This window comes from Notamacropus eugenii, chromosome 5 (assembly GCF_028372415.1).
Source record: "Notamacropus eugenii isolate mMacEug1 chromosome 5, mMacEug1.pri_v2, whole genome shotgun sequence".
NCBI classification, from domain to species: domain Eukaryota; kingdom Metazoa; phylum Chordata; class Mammalia; order Diprotodontia; family Macropodidae; genus Notamacropus; species Notamacropus eugenii.
The window spans coordinates 256832876-256853005 of record NC_092876.1 but is presented as its reverse complement, the minus strand read 5'-3'; the positions used below and the strand labels follow the sequence as shown (position 1 = coordinate 256853005).

The window sequence follows — 20130 nt, the reverse complement described above, 5'->3', positions numbered from 1 at the left end:
AAGCCGTTCCTGGACTCTTGTGGGGGAGGGGACGGCAGCGATCCGGTCATCTCCGCGTTCCCCGAGCGGTTCTGAAGGGCGGAGGGGCCCAGTTTTGGCAATGGTTTTACAATTTCATTGTTGAAGGGCATTTCCTCACCGGGACTGCATGTAGCACTGAAATCAAAGGTCTGGTTTAAAAAAAAACAGCGACACCACTTCGTGACTAATTTTCGAAGACTAATCAACCAATATTGTGTACAAGGCTCGGTGGAGGTGTAGAGTACCAACAGAATTATAAAACGCATCCCTGTTGTGTTTACAAACGAGGAGAGGAAAAGACACACACGTAAAGCTATACAAGCACCAAGTTACGTAATGCGATGAGAACCCGCAGATCTTAAAGATGTAATACACAGACATTCACCAGGTACACAACAAACAGTGCAAAGCGGCACACTGCCAATGCCACGTGAATGCCATAGACAGTAAGGACTACAGGGGTTCTGAATTGGGGTGTGATTTGGGCCTTGGAGGATGGGTATGAATTGAATAGAGGGCGGACCAACATGAAGGGACACAAGGAATTCTGCAGGGGCTGTTAGACCACTTTGGCTGGAGCACAGTTCATAGGGGAATAGGAGAAAGTTTGAAAAACTTGTCAAATATTCCAAGAGCTCTATTTTGCTTCTGTTCTCTTAAGTCCCTTCCATGTATCACACTCATCTACCTGCCTATCATATTATCTGGGTAAAATAAAAGATCTTTGAGGGCAAGGACCCATAGTTTTTTTCCTTATATTCTCAGCACTAAGCAGAATATCTTGCATGTATCAGTAGCAATGATTGTTTGATAGTAGATAATTACTTGACAGAAACCATTAATAGTCGCAATGACTGAATTAGATTGAGGGTAGGTATGTGCTAAATTACATTAAGTCTTGAATGCTAAGGTTAAAGAGGTAAAAGCAATTAACAAATGCATTATCATATTTTGTACTTTTTCCTGTGGGCTAGAGAACATTTTGTAATTTGTACAGTGCTTTGAATCATCCCAAACTACTTGTGACCTCAAGCGCTTACCAACAATTCTCCTGGTGATTCTATGTGGTCATGAATGGGGAAACCGCAAAGAACATTAAGAGCAAATAGAAACATGTATGTTGGGCTCAAGAAAGCTGTAGTAAATGACCAATGATGAGCATTAAAAGCATGAAAAATATAGATCACCAGAATGAAGTACTCCCTAATAGTCCAAGTACTTCAGTGGGATAGCCCCAAGATCCTGAAAAAAATAAGGCATAGACAAGAATTACATGATGACTGCATTACTCTCAGTAAAAGGATCAATCACACCAATAAAAACACAAATTCTCACAAGTAATAGATTAGGCAGGAGAGTTACTCAAGTATTGTTGAGTCAGGGGAGCAGTGATCAAAGTATTTTTTTGGAAAGATTTACAGTAGTAATCGGCATGGACTACAATCAAGAAACTGAAGGCAATGAGACTAGGTAGGAAATTAAGGCAGTCATCCATATAAAGTGAATAGGGCCTGAGTAGGGCATTAATTACAATTCATAAGTAGATAAGATACTTTATAGCTTAACAACCTCCTTTCCTCCCAACTATCTTGTGAAGTAGGTACTTGTAGTAATAGAGAAAGGTAAAATTCCTGAATTTCATGAAACACTTTCTTAGTTTGCACCCCAGGGTTATTTTAAATTTTGTGTAATTTATGCAAATTAAGAGTTCATTTTTTTTTAGTATTTTGTCCAGATAGCTGAAAGTAAACGAGTAACCACTTTATAAGTGATCTTTGGGAAGGGAAAGATAAAAAAGAATGGATAATAATAATACCTAAAAAACAGCTACTGAGAACATTGGTAATCACCAACTCCCCAAAACTACTTTCTAATTTTTTAAAAAAAAAGCACGAGAATAGTTTATGTGCAAATTGAGGCTGTCTTCAATGAAAACAGAAGAGAAAGACAGGTTTTCAAAGAAGAGTCTCTACATTAGGATTTTTCTTGGCCATAAAAATGAAAAAGGCATTACCATATGTCATTAAAGGCTCTCCTCCAACAAAGGAATCTCTTATGAATGTCAAAATGACCTAAGATTTCTTAACAAAGGCAGTGACTGAGAGAACTCTGTACGTTGAACTGTAAAGCAAAGCCCAAACAGGGGTCAAAGGTATTTGCTATTCTAATGGCAGAAGTCTTTTAAGATCTAAATGGAAGAAGGATTTCCTCTAATCCTACACATGGTTGATTTGCAGACATGGTGCAGACAGCATTGAGCTCCAGAAAATTATGATTATTCAACAGAGTTGCCAATAAATTCAGAGGAAAAACTAAATGGATAAAAAATATGAATTATCCAGATTATTATATAGTTGGATGATTAAGTCTGTTAGTACATTAGTACATATATTTGGGACAGATATTCCATATTATAGACGAGAAAGAACAAGGCAGATTTCCTTTGAGAAACTGCATAGTACTTTTAAGTATCCCAAAGTACTTCGTGGTGCAAAGAGCCATCTTTCCAACACCAAATTTTCTACTGCTGGAAATCTTGGAATACCACAATTTCAAAGAGATTAAAGTGGGTGTAAAGTACACAGCTGCATTCCAAAGACAATACTTTGGCATGGATAGGAGATAAAAGTTTGTTCTAACATCATCTTTGTGGCATTTAGAAGAAACTCCTTTAGCTGTATTATAAAGATGATGCAAATTCCTACACATTCATTCAAAGGAGTTGAATCAGAGATACTTTATCATTCCTCTTATCCAGTACTTCCAATATATCCCAAAAGAATTTTGCTGTAATAACTTATGCTAATATTAGAAACATAACATCAGAGAAACAACAAAGTTTTCCCCTAAAAACATGATATAGTTACAAAAGATCATAAAATAGCCTTTCTATACTGGTCAGCCTGTTTCATGACTTATTTCACTGCAACACAGATATAGATGTCTAAGTCATTTAACCTACAGACTGAAGAATTACCTACAAGAACAAAATTTAATTTGATATGTGAAATGGGGATTGTGAGGAAGGTCTATACATTTTGGTTTTCCTTTGAAATGTATATTACAGACTTCACTAGGATAATGGGAAGTAATGGAAAAAAGTAGAAAAGAAAAATGAGGTAGACATGATTGCAGAGAATGAGATAAGAGTTTAAAAAAGTCAAATCTTTATTCACAAAGTGAAATATATTGATCTGTGAAATTTTATTGTTCAGGTGTGTCTGACTATTCATGACTCCATTTGGGGTTTTCTTGGCAAAGATGCTGGAGTGGTTTGCCATTTCCTTCTCCAGCTCATTTTACAGATGATGAACTGAGGTAAACAGGGTTAAGTGACTTGCCCAGGGTCACACTCTAGATTTGAACTCAGGGGGATGAGTCTACCTGACTTCAGGACTAGCACTCTATTCATTGTGTTTAGAACTTATGTGTAAATGGATTTAATGGTTCAGTTTAAGGCTGATTGTAAAATGTGTGTAAGTTCCCTGGATCTTAGAATTGTAGCAGTGATCTTTCTCAGAAACACAGTGAAGTTATTAACCAATGATCTGGGGATATCCAGAGTTCTCCCCTTTTCAATTAAATTCTGATTTTAAAAACTTCACTCTCTTGGAAGGACATTGTTGGTAATGATTAGACTAGTTTTTTAGTTCAGACCCCATCCAAGTGGAGTAGCCTTTGTGTTCTGCTCAGGCTTAGAGAGGGTATTCATTCTTTGAGTGGACTGCCCAAGGCTGGGGGTGGTTTGGGTATAGAGATAAATGTCTTAGTCCAAGGATAACATGATGTCACTCTCAGTCTCTATCGAACACCTGCTCTTTGAAGGCTAGGTGGTGAGCCCATTACCATGATGGTCTTTTGGTCTAAGAGAGATGGCCAAATGACCATCCCTCTTATTAATAATGTGATGGCCTTATTACTAAAATTAAATTACCCAGAAAGTATGTCTCTTGAACTTTTTTAATTGCCTTGACACCTTGAGCTGTTTTTAAGGGTAACCCATAATGGATCTAAGCAACTTAGTGACTCCTCCCCTATAGATCCAGATTCTTAGTTTTAAAACTGCAGAGAATAATGGAAAAGAGAAGCTAATATTACATATCCTAAACTTAAATCACATCATGCTCCATTTTTACTCAGTAACTGAAAAAGATAAAATTCCATTTACCAAATCAAAAAATGTTAGAAAAGATTCCTTATTTTTTTGAGTTGCCTAGTCAAAAGATTTTGCCTCACTTTCCAAACACATACAATGGAAGGGCAATTCAAACAAAGTGGTTTAACTAAGGTACAATAATTACTACATGTAAATGCCTTGTTTTAAGGAAAGGCAACTAAGTGGCACAGTGGATAGAAGTCAGGGTCTGGTTTTAGGAATATCTGAGTTCAAATCAGACCACAGACACTTACTAGCTGTGTGACCCTGGGAAAACTACTTCAGCATCTTTGCCAAGAAAACCTCAAATGGGCTCATGAAGAGTTGGAAATGACTAAACAAGTAAATGCCCTATTTTATGAAAAATCAGAGGTCTAAAAACTTTTTTTTACAAATTTGGGATTATATTGAGATTCTTTCGCCATATTTGGTAAAGTCACTAACACCTCCACTTAATTTGCACAGAGAACCTAGACTCTTGAAACCCAATTAAGCACTGGAAGCAGGAGATTAATTATTTTAGGGATTAAAGGCAACTATGCAATGTGAGAACTTCCACCAGTTTAGTCCTTTGCTTTTACCCAAATAGTTTAAGAATAGCCCTTATACTGAAAGAAGGTAATATTTACTCATGTCAAATCTTTATTAAGTTCCTAGAGACTGGTCCTGTGATTTCATTAAATAATGAGAAGTGACTCACCTAGGATGTGGCAAGACAGGATTTAAACCCAGTTTATATACTGTTTTCTGAAATGTTCCTTACACTTTTTAGGAGATGTAGAATTTAACCTTAATCAGAGCTATAACTTCCTCAGAGTAACTGGGGCTTTGTTCTTGGGCATCAAAAATTTGTGATCTTGCTGAGAACACTTTCAGTCCTTCAACAGCCAGAACAACTTAGCTTACCACCTAGTTAGAAGGAAAAAACAGAACAGGAAGCTAGATGACATATTCCTCCCCAGATCTGTGAGAGCACTTTGTGCAACTCAATCCAGGCACAAAATTCTTAAGTTACTATTCTGATTTTTAAGCAAATGGCTAAGGTATTGATTTAAATATCTTAAATCACAAGTAAGGCTTTTAGGATGCACTTAAGTGTTTCAAGCTGCACATTATGTTATCCTATGTTTCAATCAATGCATCAAAAATGGGTTCAAAAGTGTGCTAATATCACTGTCAATTTAAAATATCAAAGTTGTACATTCAAATGCATTTTTAAAAAAAACAAGGTAGCAATTTTGGTTAGTATTAGACAACTGGTTTGCAAGTTAAGGAAAAATTAGTCTAATGAGTTTTACATTTATTAACTACAATACACAATAATAAGAAAATATTTTATTTTATATAATAATTCAACAAATGTTGCACTGTGTACACTCATTAACACTGAATAGCCTATTCAACAAGGTATTATTCTGAGGATAATACTTGGAGTCGACTACATTTATCAGAAGCCTTTTCATTATTATTTTCCATTTTTGCAATTTTAGATCCAAACTGCATGGCTCTTTTTGGCAGAACAGTGGAAGCTGTAAGACCAAGTTCTAATGCTGCAAGGCGCAGAATCAATTTCTCACCAACTCCACGGGGCAAAGTCAAGTCTGCTTTTTCCAAAATAGACAGAGAATTTAGAAAGGAGACGACATTTTCATCAAGGAAAGGAAACCTAAATTGAAAATAAAGTTTTTATGAAAAGAGGTTGAAAAACAAAGCCCATCTGTTTTCATTACTCTTTTAATACAGTTTATTAACACATACAGTTTTAATTGAAAAGTGAACTTTGAAGGTACCACTTCTAGCAATGTAATGTGAAAACTCCTCTGGTTATGAGATAAATGAATATAAAATAAAAGTTAATCAAGGCAAAAAGAGGTATTTCTCAATATTTTTCAAATAAAGGCTAGCTTTAAACTCTCAAATAAATATCTCTAGGATTTACTTAAAAAGAAATATGAACATAATGAATATTTTTGTCTTTTCTATCACTTCCAAACCGCAGATATAAAGGTTGTGGGGCATGAAAAATAAGGTATCAAGGTGCCAAATCCTTTGTTTCAAAATATAGGGTAAATCTGAGAAGTCATCATATTTGTTGAATTATATTCAATTTTTAAGAGTCACTGAGATAGTATGACAAGTCAGATATTACTTTGAGGATCAAGTATTAGGTGATTAATAACATTAGCAATAATCTCCAACTTCAGATTTATTTCAACTGTTTTCAGTTCTTCCTTTTCTGGCTCTTTAATCTTTTACTTACCAGTATCTGTTAGCCTCTTTACTACTCTAAAAGTACTACTGACCAATCCTTATCACCCCTCAAAAACAAATATTACAATAACATAAATGATAAATGCCAAATAATGTTTCTGTTACATATTATAGAGTAATTCCTCATTAACAAAAGTTGGCAAAAAAAGCATATAACATATAACATAGCCTTTTTTTGAAGAATTGTAAATATCAGCAAAGCACTTCTACTGTGGTTCAATTACCAAGACATACAGTAGACTAGCCTCTTTACTTACATTAACATGTAATAGTATTTATTAACAGGATTATGATCTGTATAATGGTAACATTTCTAGGAGCTTTCCTGATGTATTTTTTCTGAAGTAAAATGTTTTCATTTATATAATAATTCAGGTCTTTCAAATCTGTTTTAACTAAAAGAGTGAAATGGGGTTTAAGGTTTAGTCTTTGAGAAAAGGAAGGAAGGAAAGAAGAAAGGAAGAAAGGAAGGAAGGGAGGAAGGAAGGAAGGAAAGCAGGAAAGCTTAGAGCTCATTTCACCCTGTAGCTCACAGACTGGACCCCAATAGGTCCCTAGGGGGCCAAGCATCACTTAATGGCTATATTTTGGGCCCTCCAAACTCAGAGTGAACATCAATAGGACTAGCAACCCTGGGTCTTCCCCTTCCAGTTTGATTTTTTTTATTAAAGGAGTCATCCCTTGACTCACTTCTTAAAAAGGCCTATTCCCTGAATGGGTGCTAACTCACTCAAAGTGAGAACCTGAAAAGGCTTTAGCCTAAAAAGGGTCAGGGTCTCTTATTGTATTCTGATGCATCAGTTATCCTGATGGCCACTGGACCCAGATGGCTCTTGGTAAAGTGAGGCTGGTGATCTTGCACAGCACTTCCTCACTCAAATCAAAGTCAACTGCAAGTAATGTCATCATTTCCCCGATGTCATGGTCCTCTTAGAAAATGAAGGACAAACACAACTAAAGGAAATAAATTCCCTCTCCATAAACTAAACAGGCACATTTAGGATATAAATTCACAGAATCTCAATGAAAAAGAAAACAGTTGTTAACAATATAGGCTTTGAAAATTTACACTGTAAATTTCAAATATATGTAATAAATAAATGGTCAAAATAAAAGGTCAAAATTAGCGATATAATATGTACATTTAATTATTTTAGAGACTATTTAATTGTCTGTGCCTTTACATGCTGTCTCCAGAAATAGTTATACATAAAAGAACCTTACAGCAGGTAAACGATTATACATTTGAAAACATTTTGTGTTCTTTGGAGGTTATTTGTAATATAAAGCCAAGATAGTATCACTGATGTTTCTATTTTTATCACCCTTTAAAAAAAAAGAACCTAAAAGGCCCAGCTTGGGCTACTGTAAAGTGCCCTGGACTGGAAGTTGGTTAATCCACATGCTCTCACTAACTTGCTCTGTCACCTTAATCAAGCCACTACTTCTCTAGGAAAAAAGTGGATTATAATATCTTTAACAAGTTTATAATTAAGACTCCTTTTCTAACCTTCTCCTCATCAAAACCGCATGTCATTTGGATTACCTTGCTTCTTTCCCATGATCGCCAATAACCCTGTCATCACGGCCAAGATTTCTAGAAGAAATTCGACCCAGTTCCATTTCTAGTTCTTCATTTAATCCTTCTAGACCATGTGTCTTGAAGCGAACACGATGACGAGAATATCCTGCAAGCTGTTCATCTGCACCAATCCCAGTAAGAACTACCTACAGAAATTTGAATTTAATAAGTTTTTTTTTAAAATACCAAAGATAAGTAAAGTAAGACTAGAATAAAGGAAAACTATAATAAAACTACAGCAGAAAGGAAAGCATTTATAATAAAACAATTCATCAAACACAAAGGTGTAAAAAACTTATTTATGTATTATGCTGATCTACAATTTAAGCATGCTATTACTTTAATTTCATATTAAAATATTGGGGAAAAAGCTGTTTGAAAATAAGGTAGTAAGTGAATTGAATCTTCATTCAATAAGCATTTATTGTATGTCCTATATATACATTTCTAGCCTTGGCAATACTAATGATTTAGGAATAAAGTTCTCCCTTTATAAAAACTTTTAAAGGAAATGTATGTTTTATGATCGGGAGTTATCAGAGCTTCTCCATTACACAAACTGGCTATCATTCACTGGTACTAAATCTATCAGCCAAAGATTTATGTAAGTTATTTCTCTAACAATTTGATAATACAATTATCTGCTCACCATCTGCTAACTTGTTATCTGTAGTAAGACTAAGAAATTATTACAATTTAAGACCTATACTATACCTTTGCAGAACTTTGGTATGGTTTCATTTCATCCTCTTTTGTAGCACAGCCAACTCCTCTAGAAGCAAACCAGACTGCACAACCAATGCTGTCATCCAAAACTGTATCCAAGGGTTGAACTAACTGGCTTATCCTGTGTTGTCTCATTCTCTGCAATTCTTCCAGGGAAACATTAATTTCAACAAAATTCCAAATTCTTAAAGGATTTATAGCTTTCAATTCTTCTAGTCCTGCTCTGCCAGTGAGTCTGTCTGGCACATTAAAACTCTGGTCCTGAATATTATCAGCCGTGGTAGCAAGTCCTTTAGTGTTTTCCTCCGAAGATATTTCAAGATGTTTTTTCAGTTTACCACTTTTTTTGGTCAAAGTAGTATGCCCAGTTCGTTCTTTAGTCATGAAAGCTACATTAAGAAGATCAATTGGTTCATCAAAAGGAACATGTCGATCAGCAAGGCTTGCAATAACCATGGAATCAATGCCACCAGAAAACAGTATTGCAATATTTGCCTTCTTCCCAAAGGCTTTAGAAAGGTCTTCATTTAGGAAGAGGCTTTCAGTTCTAGACAAGCATAAAACTCGTCTTTTTACTGCTTCACTTAAGACATGAATTAACTGATGAACCACTTTCTTCATGTGATCATCTTTAAGAAAAATCTGAAGATTTTCTATAGTAGCTGGGATACAGGAACTACGATCAGATTCAAACAAACCCTGTGGCAACTTTGTATTTAATGGAGCAACAGGTGTCTTAAGACAAAGTCTGCCTTCATTTATCTCAATGGACACAAATTTTGGCAAGTCATCTGAAATCTGATTAAGGCTCTTGTCAACTTCCTCTAATGTATTCTCTTTAGAAACGTATTTCCAAGGATACAATTTTAAAACTATGTGTTTGGAAATGGCAGAGGATTTGAGATCAATTCTGAAAATTCCACATGCTGGAACTTCCTGCCACTCTTTTACTATTCCAGCAGCTTCAGTACCCACTGAAGAAAGGCAGAAACCCTTCCCAGTATTACTGAAATGCCAAAGTAAGCTACGACGACCAAAATAATCCCTACCAAACCACACACAATGACTAGAGGCCTGGTAATAAATAAAAGCCCATGGACCATGGATGCTTGAAAACAGTGACATAATTTCAGATTCATTATTAAATGAGGAAAGATGATTAAACATAATTTGAGTATCATTGTCTTCAGCTCCTACATATATTCCACTAAAGATTTCTCCGTTCCAAAGGAACACATTGCCTTTTTCATCTTCAATAGGCTGGGGAGTCAAAAGGCCTCTTAAGTGAAGGACATGACCAGAAAACAAACAATGATAATCAGTATCATTCTTTAACACCTGTTGACTACTGTTGGGTCCTCGTCGTTTAAGATTATAGAGTAGATTCTTATGCAAAAAATCATACTCCCCATGTCCAATGGATAAAGTGACTGAACAACAAATGCCACACATTATGCACAATTTAGCAAACTTATTTCTTGCTTTTGTTTTTTTCTGTATTTTCTATTTCCTGGTGGATTTTTTTCAACTCATCTAATGTGTCTGTGGAAAGAAATAGGAAATATTAAGTAAATCTTTTAGAGAACTATTAACTTACAAAGTAGGTAATCCAACTAAACCAATTCTACAGAATAAGACATACCCTGTTAGTACACAAGAATACTAATCATTTTATTTGTTTTATTATGTTTAAAGTACAGGATACACTGCCTGGGGAGAAAGCAAACTAGTATAATTTTGGGGTCTTCCATATTTCTGAAGGTTTAATTCAAAGAGTAAACAACCTCATTTAACTGAAATGTACATGACTAATTCTCTACTAATACATAGTTGTCAGCAACATATCTAGTATGACCTTTGTTTAACATGTTAGTAAAAAAAATCAACTACCATCTTTTTTTTTCATGGAACTCTACACAAATATGAATAAATATATAACAGGAAAAACTCACTTTTACTTTCAGAGAGCATTTCTGTTCTGTCTGCAAGGAAGAATATGTGGCTGTTTGGTTGCTGCTTATAAACTTTCTGCAAAAAAACCCCAAAACATTTTAGTTTCCTATCAAGATTTGATCCATTAAGTAGCAAATTTTGAAAACATTTGTAAGGAATGAACGACTGAACTTCTAACATCTACTTACAAACTAATCATACATGGTTATATTGGCAGTTCCCAACTACCAGCAATTAATAACCTTTAAAAGGGTTTTGTTTTGTCTGAATTTATGATTTCATTGGTGTAGGAAGCTCCTGCTCAGCAACTTGTCTTAGAAAGTTGCTTGGGAAATTTATAGATAAGTGTGTTGTTTAGTGCAATACAGCCAGTATGTGTTGGGTTAGGATTTGAATGCAAGCCTTTCTGACTCAGAGAGTAGCTCTCTATTCACTATGCCACACTGACTTGCATGATTTTTAAAATATTCAAATGTATTAAAATGTATTATTCTGCCAAAACTGTTAACAAACAGTTTGTATGTTTACTGACTGCACTAAATGGACAAGTGAAGCTTGTGAAAGATTTTTAAGGACCATTTTGTGTCATGCAATTTATCTTTTTTTCTTTCACCAACTTATTTCACTTAAATAAGTATTTATATCTGTTCTCAATCTAATTTAAAATGAAGTATACTGTACTTTCTTCAAAAGACACTAAAGATAACATGATGAAGTAGACAGGCTCTTAAGTCAGAGGATCTGGCTTTAAATTCTTCCTCTGATGCACACACGTAACTATATGACTTTGGTCACATTTCCTTCTGAGTTCTCAATTTCTTCAACTTTAAAATAAGGGGGTGGACTGATGGTCTCTGAGGTCCCTTTCAACTATAGATCAATAGTCCTAAATTACTCAGATATAAAACAGGATTGTTTAAGAATATAAAAGATAAGGAAGCATAACAGAACTGATCAATGGAAAGGCACTATAAATGGCGAACATAATTAAAAAGTCACAACAGTAACATTTGTATATATCATAGAGCTGTGGTTTTGTTAATATATGAATTAGAAAGTAATAGAAACCTTGTACTTTTCAGATCCAAACCAGATTCTACTATGATACTGTGGCAATGCCTGCCTTATGGGACTAGAATAATGTTTTTAAGATCATAAACTTCTACATTCGGTCACAGGGCCAAGGCTGGAGCACTACAAGAGGCATTTGGAAGGAAATTTTGACAGTGAATCAGAGGGCTAGAAGCACCTGCTAAAGGTTATCTGGCTCCCTTAACCTTATAGGTTTATTAAATACTATCATTCCCAAAGAGATGGGGTAAGGCTTTGTTTTTAGGAGGATGGATTAGATTCTATTCTATGTGAAAAATTTCCACAACCTTGCTCAGTAGCATACTTCATCACTTTAAAGCTCATGGTCACATTACTTAACCTAAATCTCTTTTGCACTTAGTTTAAGTTCACATCCTATTATTTTACCATCATTTAAGAAAAACAATAATTTGTTATCCTCCTCTAAGATAGTTTCTAGAGCGGAAACCCATTACTAAAAATTCTGATTATTCTCCTTTCCAGATTAAGCAATCCCAGTAGATGTAAGAAGTAGAAAGGGAGAAAAAATATACACAAAGGATCATGGTTTTGGTAAATCATTTACTGAAGTAGGTAATTAAAATTCTAGAAAACTTAAAGTATCTAGGTTTGAATTATTTAGTTCTTAAGTTACAAACATGTGAGGAAATTTTGTGGCACAGTAGACTTGAAGTCAGGAAAATCTGAGTCTGAATTCTGTCTTTGACATTTAACAATTGTGACAATAGGTTATTCATTTAACTTGAGTTTCAATTTCCTCTTATGTAAAATGGGAATAATACCTGTACCTACTCCACAAGGGTGTAATGCAGCTAAAATGAAATGCAGAAGATTGCTCTTCAAATGTTAAGAGTGTTATGTCAGTTATTATCAGTGCCCTACTGCACAAAATTAAGTTGGTAATTACTTACTCTGTTTTTCTTCAAATTGGAAAGTTCATCCACGACAACTTTTTGTTCTTTAATCTATTAAAAATAAGATTGAAACAGATGTTCTCAAGTGTCTTTTGAGAGGATTTTCTAAGTGATAAGGTGGCTGACTTCATCTTCTCAACATTAGAAACACATGAAAATGTCTATAACAGAGACTGATAATATCTAAAAAGTAGTTTGCTAAAAACTCATGTAATTTTTCTGGAAAGCAATCTGGCAATAGTCAGTAAGGTCCTTTGTCTCAGTCATCTACTAATGTAAATATATCCCAAGGAAATAATTCAAAAGAACCATTTGTAAATGATGCTTATCACTGGACTAGACAAAACAGCAAAAACACATGCCTAAACAGACTGGCACATCAATTTTGCTAGCCACAACGGCCTTGGTCATTAGGGCCCAAGCAAACCAGTTTAACATTTCTATGCTTGAAGGACTTCCCAGCTAAGAAAAAGGAAAAAGATAGGTTTAATTTTGGATTGAAGGGGGTCCCATTTAGAGACTCTGCTCCATGTAGAGGGGGAGGTCAGAGTCCAAGACTTGAGCCTACCCAGAGACCAAAAACTGTTGGGGTTTCAAGATATGTTGTGGTGGAACTGTCTCAAAGAATTCAGTCAGACCACCTCTAATATAAGAATAGGCATTTGTTGAGATTGATACCTCTCAAGAAGTGGCTAAATTAGAAGAGGAACCTGCAACTTCAGAGAGAACAAGATAGATTTTTATAATGATGCAATTACATAACAAATTTACGCAGAATATAGGAATATGATTAATATTAAAAAGGCTGGAGCAGTTTGTTAAGGGATTAGGTAATAGCGGAGGGGTCACAGCCACAGTGGAACTGTGCATGTAATAGCCGCAATGTATACAGAGAAATCCATTTAGAAGGGGTATGTATATATGATAATGATATTATAATGAGCCTCTCTATGTCAGAGGTTCACTCTAGGTCAGTTACTTACTATCACTACACAGATGCCAACTTATGGAAAGTCCCTTCTATTGTTTTGGGTTCCACATCCGGATAGGGCATCCTGGTGCTGCTGCTTTCTGATTGGCTGAGTATTGTGATCCTGCCTAGGACCAGATGGATTGTGGTTGAGTGCATGGACCCACCTGCTGTTTCTGTGGGAAATATGAGGGTCAGGGGGCAGTGGCTAGCTAGAGGCAATGGCTGGGTTCCCATCACATGGACATGTCTGCTGTTTCTGTGAGAACTATGAGTTTCAGGGACACACCTGTAGTTTTAGTGAGCAGTGTGGCACATAAGAAAAAGTTAGGACATGGGTGGGGGAAGCATGGGTAGGTACAATGGGCCTGTAATGAAGACTACTGGGGCTGGGGGCAGCTCTACTAGGACTCCATCATAGGAAAACAGAGATTAAGTGACTTGCCCAGGGTCATACTATTAAGCTATTAAGTGTCGCAGACTAGATTTGAACTCAGGTCTTCCTAATTCCAAGGTCCAGCACTCTATCCACTGAACCACTTAGCTGCCCTAGAAAATAAGGGTATCTTCAAACTATTTTACAGCTGGGTATAAAATTTTTCTACCAATTCTGGGTAGAAAATCAGTGCCTTTTCCTTATAACATTTCCTAAGCTGCAGAATTCTTTTCCATACACTTTTTTAGCTTGAAACGAGGCAACCCTTGAATTTCAGGGAAGGTGTCACTGGGGGCCTGGGGAACCTGCGTAAGGCGACCCTGACGCTAACACCTAAGTTTCTCTCCACTGTTGCCCCCTACGCCCCATGAGGTGGCCTTCTCTACGGCAACAAAGGCCTCATTACCTACGACAATCCACAACCCGGAACCAGAATCGTGGCACACCTCACCAGGCTATCTTCAAACCCCCTCCTCATGCCCCCTTCCGGTCATCCCAGCTCTTGCCCACAATGCCCGGGGCACCTGGACCCAAAGGGGCTCACTAGCCCTTTAAAAAGGACCAGGTGGGGGAGGGGAGGGAGACGAGAAATAACCCCAAGTCGCTCATGGGTAGTCGAGTAGTTTTCCCGCGGACTGCTGCTGCTGCTGCTTCTCCGCACGCGGTCAAGCTCGGGGAGAGAATGGCGGGGAAGGAGCCTTAAACGCACCACCCAAGCTTCCTTCCGGAAGCGTCGGAAGTGCACGAAGCCCTTCCGCCTCTCGGGAGGCGCAGGGGATCCTGGGAAAGGAGTGCAGGGTAGGGCATGTGAAAGGGCGGCTCACCCATAAACCCTCCTTTTGCCTGCAGAGGGCGCCTTCACTGTGATGTTCCCAGCCTTACCTTCGAGTTGAGTTCCTCCTTGTTTAGGGGCAGTTTAGCGGAAGTGGCGGGGTCGGTTCCGTCCTCCCGGCGCGTCCCCCTGGCTGTCATCCTTGCCCCAATGCCACAGCGAGAAGACAGGATGGGGGCGCTCAACCTGAAGTGGCCGCTTGGAAGCACCGCCTTCAAACTTCGGCGCACTTCACCCTCTCTCCTCTCCCTTTTTGCTTTTTCTCTTTCCTCCCACACGGAGCTCAGGCCTGTAACCAGTTTTGCACGCTCCGGCTAGTCGTCGGAGTGGCTCGTGGGTCCAGTTTCTCTGCGCGTGCGCAGCCGCTAACTTCCCCCTCGTCTCTGCGCATGCGCAGCCGCGTAAGCCGGCCCCGAGTTCTCGAAAGCGCTGGCCTGTAAGCTAAGAGTGCTGCTCTTGTCTCCTTGTCGGTGCTTCTCTTCCCTCGCCGCGTCCCTCCCCTTCCCCCCCTCCGCCCCAGCCTTTTGCTTATAGTACGTTGCTGTCCCCTGTAGAAAAAATCGAGACTTTTAAAATTTATGCTTATTTGGAATTAACAAGCGTTTATTAAAAACTTTCCGCGTGTCCAGCACTGTCCAGTAGGCCCTCAGGTTGTCGCCCTCTTTGCACCTGGAGGTTCCTTTGCCTAGGGATTTCGCAGGCTTGGAGACTCAGATACGCTAGGTAATGGGAAGTTCAGTACCGAAGAGCTGCCTGGAGCGCTGGAAAGTTCGGCGATTTGTCCCAGATCGCGCAGCCGCCAGGTGTCTGTGGGGACGCCTTCTCTGTCCATTACCGCACGCTGCCTCTAAATCCACTGTTTATTGTGAGAACTAGTTTTTAATTAAATTTGGGTTTTTCAAATTAGCAGACATTTATTTTTTCTCCCCCCTCCCCCAATGAAAAAGAAATATCCTCCATAAAATGCGTATTTCTCTTTGCATGTCTGCTCTGTTGTGGATGGTTACTGCTTTGATCGGAATCCTCAGGTCTTTCTGATGACGCACACTTGTGTAACTCTTCAGTTTATACAGATCTTCCCAGTTTTCTCCGAAACCCTCCATTTCCCAGTTTCTTACGGTACGACAATATTCCGCTGTATTTACGTACCGCAGCTAATCCCAGCCCCGCTAAGGTTCTAATGTTTTGCTGCTACACCAAGAGCTCTTTAGATATTTTTTGTCCCTATGAGTCCTTTTGCTCTCTGACCCCTTTGGGGTCTGGATCCCCTGGTGGTATCACCCTGGATCCAAGTGTAAGCCCAGCTGAGTCGCCGTGGAGCTTAGTTTCGCATTTTTAGAATAGCTCCAGTGAATTAGTCTCATTTTTGTCATTTTACCTAATCTGATGATTGGCGCACTTTTACAGACTTCCATCTCAACTAATTGCTAGCAGAGCTCTCACTGGGACACCTTCATCATTGGTGAACTGATCCAGCCGCTTTGGAGAGCATTTGGAATTATGCTTAAAGAGTTATTGAACTATCTATATCTCTTGATCCGACACTACCAAAGGTGATTAGGGGAGAAGGAAAAGAACCTTTATGTTCGAAACTGTTTATAGCAGCTCTCTTTGTGATGGCAAAGAACTGGAAATTGCAGGGATGCCCATCCATTGGAGAATGGCTGAACAAGTTGTGTACAGGATTGTGATGGAATATACTGTGTTATCAGAGAGGATATGCTCCATGATCTTAGAAAACCATGGAAAGACGTATATGAAATAATGAAGAGTGAAATGGGCAGAACCAAGCGAACACTGTACACAGTAACAGCAGCAGCAGTATTATTTTAAGAACAACTATGAGTAAATAAGTTGTTTTGACTATTCTAAATAACCATATTAACCATAAAAGGTGTGTGAAGAAGGATGCTATCCAGAGGAAGAACGGATAAATAGAAGTATGTATGGAATAATATGTATGTGTAAATTTATATGATAATTTTGTATATTTGAAAGGAATAGCAAATTGTGCATGGTAGATCTGCAGTTCATGTATGATCATCTCTTTTATTATTATGTGTTATGGAAGTGTTTATTTTATTCCATAAATATATATTAATGTAACAAAAAGAAGAAAAAAAAGAAATACCACAGAAGTTCAAACTGTGTTAAAAAGAAAACAAACCTAAATCTCTTTGGAGTATATCCTGTTCTGTATGCTTGCAATGGTTTGCTGGATGGTGAAGTGGATAGAGTGCTGGGCCTGGATTCAGGATGACTTTAGTTCAGATATGGCCTCAGACATTTATTAGCTGTGTGACCCTTTGCAAGTCACTTAACTTTGTTTGACTCAATTTCCTCATCTGTAAAATGAGCTAGAGAAGGAAATGGCAAACCATTCTAATATTTTTGCCAAAGCAAAACAAAACAAAAAGCCCAAATGGGGTCACAAAGAGTTGGACTGAAATGACTGAACAATAACAACATATGCTTGCCAATGAGAAAATGGTGCCAGCCTGCTAGATTAGCACCTCTAAGAATGGTTATTTACTCAGGTTGCTAAGTAGGGACTTGACGTAGGAAATATGCCCTGGTCTCTGTCATCCACTGAAATCTTTGGTCAAATGTCTACCTATACATACTCAATCATGAATTCACAAGTCATTTTCACCCCTAATCTCCCTTTTCCTTACAGTAATAAGACACTTTTTTCTGCTTTGCTCTCTTTTTTAACTTCTACCCATCAAATGAAAAGAAGCCCAGCTGGTTGCCTCTTAAAATCAAGGCTGGTGCCACTAAGAGTATTCTGCTATAAAATAGTTTTGATTGAATATCATACTTGAAGAATGACCAAAAAGTAATGAGAATAATTACTTTATTGTACCATACAAATCATTCTCAACTTTTTTTTAAATAGTCACTTCTAGTTTTATAAAATTGAGAATAACATCATCTAGCTTAGTGACCCACCTCATTCACCAGATTTGACTCTAAATAATTTCAGAATACTTTTGAAAAATCAAATCCATAGATATAATTCCCTAGTTCTCTATCAGTATGGTAGAGTGGCTAGAGTACTGGGCTTGGATTTAGGAAAATCTAGAACTGAAAACTACCTATGATAACTTACTAGATATATGATAATGAATGAGGGAGTTGCTTAACTCTTAACCTGTTTTTCTTTATCTGTAAAATGAAGATAATACTATTTATAGTATGTACCTCACTGGGTTGTTGTGAAGTTCAAACCTGGTAATGGAAAAAAATTGCTTTGGGAGCTTTAAAGCACTCCATTAATCCTAAATGTTAGTTATCCCCAGCATCTAATCCGCTACCTTGTTCAGAGTGGGCACATAGTGCATTTCTGTTGAATGACTGAATGCATGTAGGCATGGTGTGATGAGGGCCTAGATTAATAATTAGTTAAGTAGTGATAATAACTGACATCACTCTCAGGTTTTGGTCAGGAAGTTCTGGCACTCACTTCGGACCATGTAGTGATACCAGTGTTACCATGTTAGGTCTTCCATTACTCTGAATTAAAAAGACCTTAATTTTGGAGAAGCAGCTTGTGTGTTACCTTTGTTAAATTTCCTTCATTTTTCCTTCTTTGCCTTTGATAGATTCCTGTAGTTTTTAAACTCAGACTGGCAACCAGCTCACCATTTGTCTCAGCCTAATTGAATTGTGGTGCTCTGTCTCTCTGCATAACAACCTTATAGACCTAAATTTACCCTCTTTTACAGTGATGGAGGCCAGTCTTTTCCCCACATCCTTGCTGACCCTCCTCCTCCTCCCTCCCTTGCTTTTCAGCTCTCTTTTGTGTCATCTTCCCTCATTAGAAAGTAAGATCCTTGAGGGCAGGGACTCTTTCTTTTTACTTATAATTGTATCCAAGTATTTGGGATTCCAAGTGTGCATTTGTATCCCAAGTGCTTAGTGTAGCGCACATGCTAAATATTTAATAAATGCTCATTTCCTTCCTCTCTCCCTCCCTTTTCTCCCACCGTTGCTTTTCCCCTTCTTCTCCTTCCATTCCTTCTTCCCTTCCTTCCCCTGTTTCCCGTCCTTTCCCATCCTGGAGACTGATTATAGCAGCAATGGTAGGTTACCTGCTGTTTTGCTTTTTTCCCAGCAGGGGGCTGCAGAGACCATGGACCTGTTATAGCGGTTAACCCAGACTTTGCATCTAAACAGAACAAAACAAAAAACCCTAAAGAGAGAATTTGAGGGACTGAAAGTTGAGAATTCCTGACTGAATCAGTGGCCTGGACCCAAGATGGCACTTAAAGTTCCCCATATTTATTTATTTGTTTGTTTGCTTTTTGCAGTGTAGGGACAGCATCCCTGACCTTAGTGAAGCTGTTTATGGAGCTCCACTCCCAGATGTTTAAGGCAGCCTAACTCCAGGGTTAGGCTCCTCCAATGGATGATGTGGAGAGAATTCTTGGGAAGACCTCTTTGGGGGGGGTTTACAACCCCCCCCAAAAAGCCTGATCTGGCTAACTAGAGAAATCTGCAGATACCAAAAAGGAAAAAGGGTCACAGAACCAGTTTCCTCTGTTCCCTGAGTCAGAGCTTGGTAAGGGTTTTAGCAGATCAGTTTCTGGAAGGTTTCATCTTCGCCATTTAGCAGAAACAACCCTATACAAGGTATACTGACTTGCCTCTTCTTATCCCAGAAACATATCCCAGAAGAATGGGGAGCTGAGACTTTAGCATTACTACCATCATGAGGGGCCATTGCTATCCAAGTCCAGGAGATAACAGGTCGTCTACTACCCTTGATACCCAAACTGATGGACCAGTTGGCAGCCACATTTATGAAATTGGACCTTTGGTTATCATACAATCTCATCCAGATGCAATTAACAGAAGATGACTTTTTAGATTTATTATTACCTACATGAATAATATGTTGTACTGTTTAGGTTGTACAGTGACCCACAATTTTTCAACAGTATTGTAAGACCTGCTGAATAGTACATAGGAAGGAGAGTTTATCTTGATTTTATTTTCATCTCATTCTAGGACTCCATCTAGCATACTGCACTGCTCTGAGTCATTCTTCAGCTCTTATATTAGTGTAATATTTTGTGATTTGGAAAAATACCAATTTGAGAAAGACTCCAGCAGAATAAATTTTAACTCAGAGGGCCTGTGTTTAAAACCTGACTCTGACACATATGATCTTG

General features: G+C 37.8%; 1 protein-coding gene and 1 long non-coding RNA gene across 8 annotated transcripts; one reads left to right on the top strand and one right to left on the bottom strand.

Annotated features, from left to right (window-relative positions):
- The first annotated feature begins 38 nt into the window (after positions 1-38).
- LOC140505995 (uncharacterized) lies at positions 39-6046 on the top strand. The gene is made up of 2 exons (XR_011967729.1): positions 39-409; positions 5668-6046. It is a non-coding gene; the product is annotated as an uncharacterized lncRNA (long non-coding RNA).
- Positions 5493-18251, bottom strand: ASNSD1 (asparagine synthetase domain containing 1). Of its 7 annotated transcripts, XM_072612642.1 has the most exons (8): positions 15004-18251; positions 14528-14901; positions 13699-13813; positions 12713-12766; positions 10709-10784; positions 8745-10298; positions 7995-8176; positions 5493-5843 (listed from the first exon to the last, which is right to left on the bottom strand). In XM_072612642.1, the coding sequence occupies exons 6-8, from the start codon at positions 10206-10208 to the stop codon at positions 5588-5590; spliced, it is 1902 nt and encodes a 633-aa protein (XP_072468743.1). In that variant the 5' UTR covers positions 10209-10298; positions 10709-10784; positions 12713-12766; positions 13699-13813; positions 14528-14901; positions 15004-18251; the 3' UTR covers positions 5493-5587. The 7 variants fall into 7 exon arrangements, with proteins under 7 accessions (XP_072468743.1, XP_072468747.1, XP_072468744.1 ...); XM_072612646.1 differs by lacking the exon at positions 10709-10784; XM_072612643.1 differs by lacking the exon at positions 13699-13813.
- Positions 18252-20130: the final 1879 nt, after the last annotated feature.

Coding starts and splice junctions, on each gene's coding strand:
- ASNSD1 (XM_072612642.1), bottom strand. CDS start 10,208: ATGTGTGGCATTTGTTGTTCAGTCACTTTATCCATTGGACATGGGGAG. Junction 8,177..8,744: donor CATACCAAAGTTCTGCAAAG/GTATAGTATAGG, acceptor AAATTTCTGTAG/GTAGTTCTTACTGGGATTGG. Junction 5,844..7,994: donor GATCATGGGAAAGAAGCAAG/GTAATCCAAATG, acceptor TTTTCAATTTAG/GTTTCCTTTCCTTGATGAAA.